This window comes from Pistacia vera, unplaced genomic scaffold, assembly GCF_008641045.1.
Source record: "Pistacia vera cultivar Batoury unplaced genomic scaffold, PisVer_v2 Contig52, whole genome shotgun sequence".
Taxonomy (NCBI): Eukaryota; Viridiplantae; Streptophyta; class Magnoliopsida; order Sapindales; family Anacardiaceae; genus Pistacia; species Pistacia vera.
The window spans coordinates 298,612-304,130 of NW_022196357.1; the positions used below are offsets into that span (position 1 = coordinate 298,612).

General features: G+C 34.4%; 1 protein-coding gene across 1 annotated transcript; it reads right to left on the reverse strand.

Moving 5' to 3' along the window:
* On the reverse strand, positions 1–4,064 carry LOC116106566 (probable S-adenosyl-L-methionine-dependent RNA methyltransferase RSM22, mitochondrial). Its single transcript, XM_031392941.1, has 12 exons — positions 3,871–4,064; positions 3,505–3,770; positions 3,259–3,332; positions 3,051–3,145; positions 2,448–2,545; positions 2,178–2,261; positions 1,851–1,931; positions 1,623–1,721; positions 1,401–1,496; positions 1,030–1,109; positions 484–572; positions 1–353 (listed from the first exon to the last, which is right to left on the reverse strand). The coding sequence occupies exons 1-12, from the start codon at positions 4,001–4,003 to the stop codon at positions 16–18; spliced, it is 1,533 nt and encodes a 510-aa protein (XP_031248801.1). The 5' UTR covers positions 4,004–4,064; the 3' UTR covers positions 1–15.
* Positions 4,065–5,519: the final 1,455 nt, after the last annotated feature.

Genomic DNA, 5,519 nt, shown 5'->3' on the forward strand with positions numbered 1-5,519 from the left:
TAGGTTAATTTGGGTTTAGAAGGGCCACAAATCACCCCAGAAAGATTTCCTAGCCAGACGATGTAATTTAGGATTCTCGCTCCGTGTCATAACAACATGCTCAAATGTGCCCTCTGAGCAATCCCTTTTGATTGATCGACAGACATCCATGGTAACCTGCCTGCCCCTTTGAACAGGACCAAAGATAATCCTTCCCCAGCCACCCCCAACATTAGCAAGGCCTGTTTTATCTTCTTTCTCTTCCACCTCTAAATCTTTGTCAACATCATCATCACCATCAGAGTCATAATAAACTGGATTTACTAACTCATGTCGCCTATCTTCGGCTTCGGCTTGTAATTTAAGTAGATCCTCTGTAAGTACCAACGATAGAATATCAAAATTAGAGCACGACAGATCTTCTGTTACTAGATGAAACCTATTAATTATTTCAGTACACTGGGTAATTAGGGCTAAGAGGAATACAGAGTGTTTGAGATGTACCATAGTCGATTTCAAGATCTTCTGGATTTCTTTTAGCATTTTGCTCCTTCAAAGTATCAAATTTCATACCATCAAGCGGCCAGGGTTCCCTGTCCCAATCATGAGATAAATAATTGAGAAAAACTTTTTTTTTTTTTTTTTTTTATGAGGTGAATGCACTTAGATCATTCAACTCCCAACAAGTTGACTTTGATTCTTCTCTGTGAACCTTAATATAATTCATGCAGACATCACCCCTAGAACTCAAATCATTGCCCCCACGATAACACCGTCATCAGGGCTCATCAGCATGGTCAATCAGGGCTCGTATGATTGTTTTAGTCAATCATCAAAAAAGAAAATATATAGACAAATCAGAAGGTGGTTCACACAATTCCATTCTGCAGCAAAGGAATCCTTTGTTTGACTAGATGACATGGCAAAAATAGCAGGTTCGATTGGTTTCGTAGAGAATCTTATTGATACTTGACTATATTAGAAATAGAAACATTTAATTGGTAAATAACCCAATTCACAAATTTAAGAACAGCACTCAAGACTACTAACCTAGGTCTTTGTCCACGTCTGAAAGCAACAAAGCAAAATTTCTCGTCTTCAAATCCACGTAAAGGCTTACCCTTCGTGTGCTACAAAACAATCACAAATAAGCCTCTATTATTTAAAACTCTAGTTGAAAATGCTGTGCCAAAAATAGCTTAAAATTTTACTTGGGTACCCCTGTCAAAGTAACATTGACACTAGTGAGGATAAGACTACGTAGCAATTAACCTTTATGATAACAAAGCAAATGGGTTAACATGATAAGAAAAGAAACCAATTCCTAGTTCACACTCAAAAAACTGCACTACAGCTACATAACAGGTAAAATAAAGATTCTTGCAGGGGGAGACCATGCAAAAAGTGGGTCAAGGAGGAACCTTAGATGCACGCTGTGATGTTGTCCTCTGTAAACGCTGAACGAAATGACAGTATTTTCCGGAATTCACCAATGGACAACGTCCATCATGAGGACACTGCAACAAGAAAATAAAATATTGGACAAGAAAACTGGGTAGAAGAAGGAATAAGGAGGTGAGGAAACTTAGTGAGTATATTAGCATGACACACAGGAGAAAACAAGAAAATATTTCCGTACTCACAGGAGCAACTATATGCACACCACTTCTGAGAGTTGCGACCTCGTTCGAATTTTTGTTGTTTACACCTTTAGACTTACGAGCTTCAGATTTCCGGCTTTTCTAGGAAATGATGAAAGAGGAATGAATTGAGAATTGGAGAAAAAAAAAAAAAAAAAGTAAAATCATAAAATGACAAACACAAGACACTCTCTGTGACAAATGTTGAATAGGCATCCTAAATGAGCTCACCCTTTTCTCCATCCATAATATATGAGACCGCATTTGAGATATGATACTAAATCCCTGTGGTGTACCCGGTTCAACTAAAACCTGTCCAGCATTTGATGATACAGAAATCAAAGGAAAACATGTTAGACTGAAAATTGCCAATATAAAAACTTTGCAAATAATAACAGATTGACGAGCAATTCTATAAATCAGGATATTATCAAAATGTAAAGATTGTGTGTTTTTTCATGCATAGCATTAAGTAGAAATATATAATCATCAGAATCCCTCCATCATGCACAATTATAAAGTGAAACATGAAACTTATTGATAAGCCAGGAACAGTACCAGAACATCCCCTGTAAGATCCCAAAGTTGGCGAACTATAGTAATTCGGTCCTTCAGCGACGGTATCTCCCCAAGCACGTAAGACTTAACCCCATTGCCAAGATAATCAATATTAATTAGCACCAGCCAAAGGCCACATACGAAGAAGCACATTACACTGGTTTGAAAAATACTTTATCAAATACAAACATGTTATAACAAAAATTCATGCAAAGCCAAAATCTAACAATTTCAGGCAAATTTACAAAGAATCCTAAAGATACAACTTACAGCAATTACAAGGTCATGTTCCCTCTCAGACTTTTTGATATCTTTACTTAGCGCTTGAATGCTATCGTAGCTATGAATAAGAGGCAAATTCTCCAGGCCTAAAACAATTACGAAATGAGTTAAAATCATAATCGATTACATTACTTGATACATAAGTTTTGGTTTAAAAGATAATGATAATAATAATCAAAATACATACAATCTAGTAATACTGGAAAGTAAACAGAACATCTACTTTTTAATCACATATGATGACAGCCAGTAATATAACTTAAATGCCTCACCATTCAACTGCTTGAAAGGATGTCGGACATGTAAGGAAACATTTAACGAGTTGGTCAGGAGTCAAAAGTCTTGAATGAATGCCAAACCTAGTTAAACTATGTAACAAGTTCATAAATATGTAAATCACAAACAAACCATTGTATAATGAGGTTCTGTAGGATTCATGAATTCAGACATTCCACAATCCTATAGTCATTTAATTGAACTATTGTACAACTGCGACTGGCAGAGAGCAATTACTAAATTGACCCACTATCAAGTAAATTTCTAACCATGGTTAATCAAATGAATAGTAAAAATATTCAGATTGACAATTACCTTGTGTAAGGCTCTGACCTGCACGCTGCATTGATTGGGATGGTTCAACTATATTCACTTTTTCCAAAGAGCGAGGCCAAACTTCTCGCAATGCCCTGACAATATTTCATTCAAGTTACATAAAAGTCCGCTACAATAAAAAAGACGAAAACCATCCCACATCTCAATCACCGAAAACCATAAGTATGCAATCAAACTGAGCTGTTACCAGAAAGCTGAACCAGTGCCAGCACCAAAATCTAGTACTCTTGCAGGTGAGAAACCTGGTAACCTCCTTCGAACCTGAAAACCCAAATTATATTTACAAATTCAATACAATCTTCTCATCAAAACCTCTATTCTTCAGATGGTTTGCCAAAAAAACGTCTGCCCCATTGCTTCCACTACTATATTATATGATAAAGCTAATATAAAGAATACAAAAAATTACCCAACAAATTTAAATATTGAATACCTCAGAGAGAACTCTATAACAAGCAGAATAAACGGCAGGCATTCTTGAAGCAACATAAGCAATACTCTCATCGTCCCTGTACTTAAGACCAATGTCTCCATAAGCGCTCTTGATCTTCCACCTCTTTGATTGCTCCATGGACTTAAAAGGGTCTTCAAAACGCTCCTTTGAAGAGGACTCTGTTAGCATCCGATTCACACCCTTTATTTCGCTTAATGATTCTGACAACCTCAACACTTTCCTCTTCATGTGTGGCTCATCTTGCTCTACACATAATTTTTCAAAAAGAAATATTAATTTCATTTGTTTATATATATGTTAAAAACAAAATTATTTGTATGATAAGATAGTTACTCAGTAGCTAACCTCGGATGTATCTTTTGATTGCACGGCGGAGACGGACGGGGACGATAAGGCAGCGCTCCGATTGTTTGGCGGCGGAGCGGAGGGTCTCCGGATTGAAGAGTTTCTGGGTTGTTTCAGGGATTAGACTAGCCATTTTCTGGTGCCGTTGGTGGTGCGGATCCGACTCAAAAGTGTGTCAAGGTTTTGAAGCTCTCTTAGGGTTTATGGGGAAAATTAGGTTTAAGGACTTCTGGGCACATAATGGGCCCTTCACAAAGCCCAATTTCACAAATTAATGGGCTTCATGGCCCATCATTTACCGAGCCATTTACATAACAATACAGAACAAGTTCTCCTTTATTTAGAACACACGAACACATTATCATCGTCTTCTATATTAAAAAAAAAAACAGAAAATCATTTTATAACAGCAAGTGGATTGTCGTCCATTCAACAATTAGTATTAAATTACCTTAATAACAATCAATTTTTAATTAGGAATTAATAGTTAATTTATAAGGATATTGTTAAGGGTCCATTTTGTACGGCTTGTTCGACCAAGATTTATAGAAGAAGAGTTTATGAAAATATAGTATTTATTAAAAAAAAAAAAAAATTATTGTTAATTATTTGGTTTGAAAAATGTAAAAGAACTTTCTTATATTAATTTACCCGAATATATGAGAATAGATCAGTAGGATTTTAATTTTTGCTTAGGCTATGGTTACTGTTAAGGTTAACCATGCATATATTCTATTTAGTTTCTATCACCTAAAATTAGAGATGTTCAAAACCGATTAACCGATTTTCTAAATTGAACCGATTTTTCGGTTCAGGAAAATTGAACCAAAACCAAACCGATTAAGGGAAAAACCGGTTTTTCGGTTAACTAGAAAAACAATTAACTTATTTATTTTGATTTTTCCCTAATTTAAACCGGTTTTATATTTTATTCTTTTTATAATAAATTGGTTTTATTTTTTTATTTTTTATTTTATTATTTTTATAATAAACTGGTTTATAAAACCGGTTTTGGTTTACCAATTCCCATAATCTGATAAATCGGTAACCGAACCAGAAAACCATTTTTTGTATTTATTTGAACTGAAACCGAACCGATTTTCCGAATAATCGAAAAACTAGTTCAGTTTGATTTCTGCATTTTTTTAACACCTCTACCCAAAATGCTCTAGCAGCAACTTCACATTCACTTTGATAAAGGCCAAAACATTTGGATCGGAAAATGGCAAACGGCAACCGTCTCAAATGCTAATGTGATATATATATATATATATATAGAGAGTAAAACATCTCTATAGTGATACTTTACATAAGAATAAACTCTATATAGTCATAAAAATTATAGTCCTAATTTGGAATAGTTATAAATAAGAATAAACTCTACATTGTAATAAGTTATAATTTTTCTAATTCTCGCCTTAAGGAAAGTTGCATCTACATAGTAATAATTATCTGTATTAATTACAAAAAAAATATATGTTATGTAAAATTAAAGGTTTAAAATAAAATAAAATATTTATTTAAAATTGTTTGGGACAATGATTTATGCTTTAGAGTTATTATCAAATCTTTTACCTTACGAGTACATAATAGCTCGTTAGTATGGATACCTTCTTGTAGAAGCTAAAATATTTTTAATTTCTCAAACA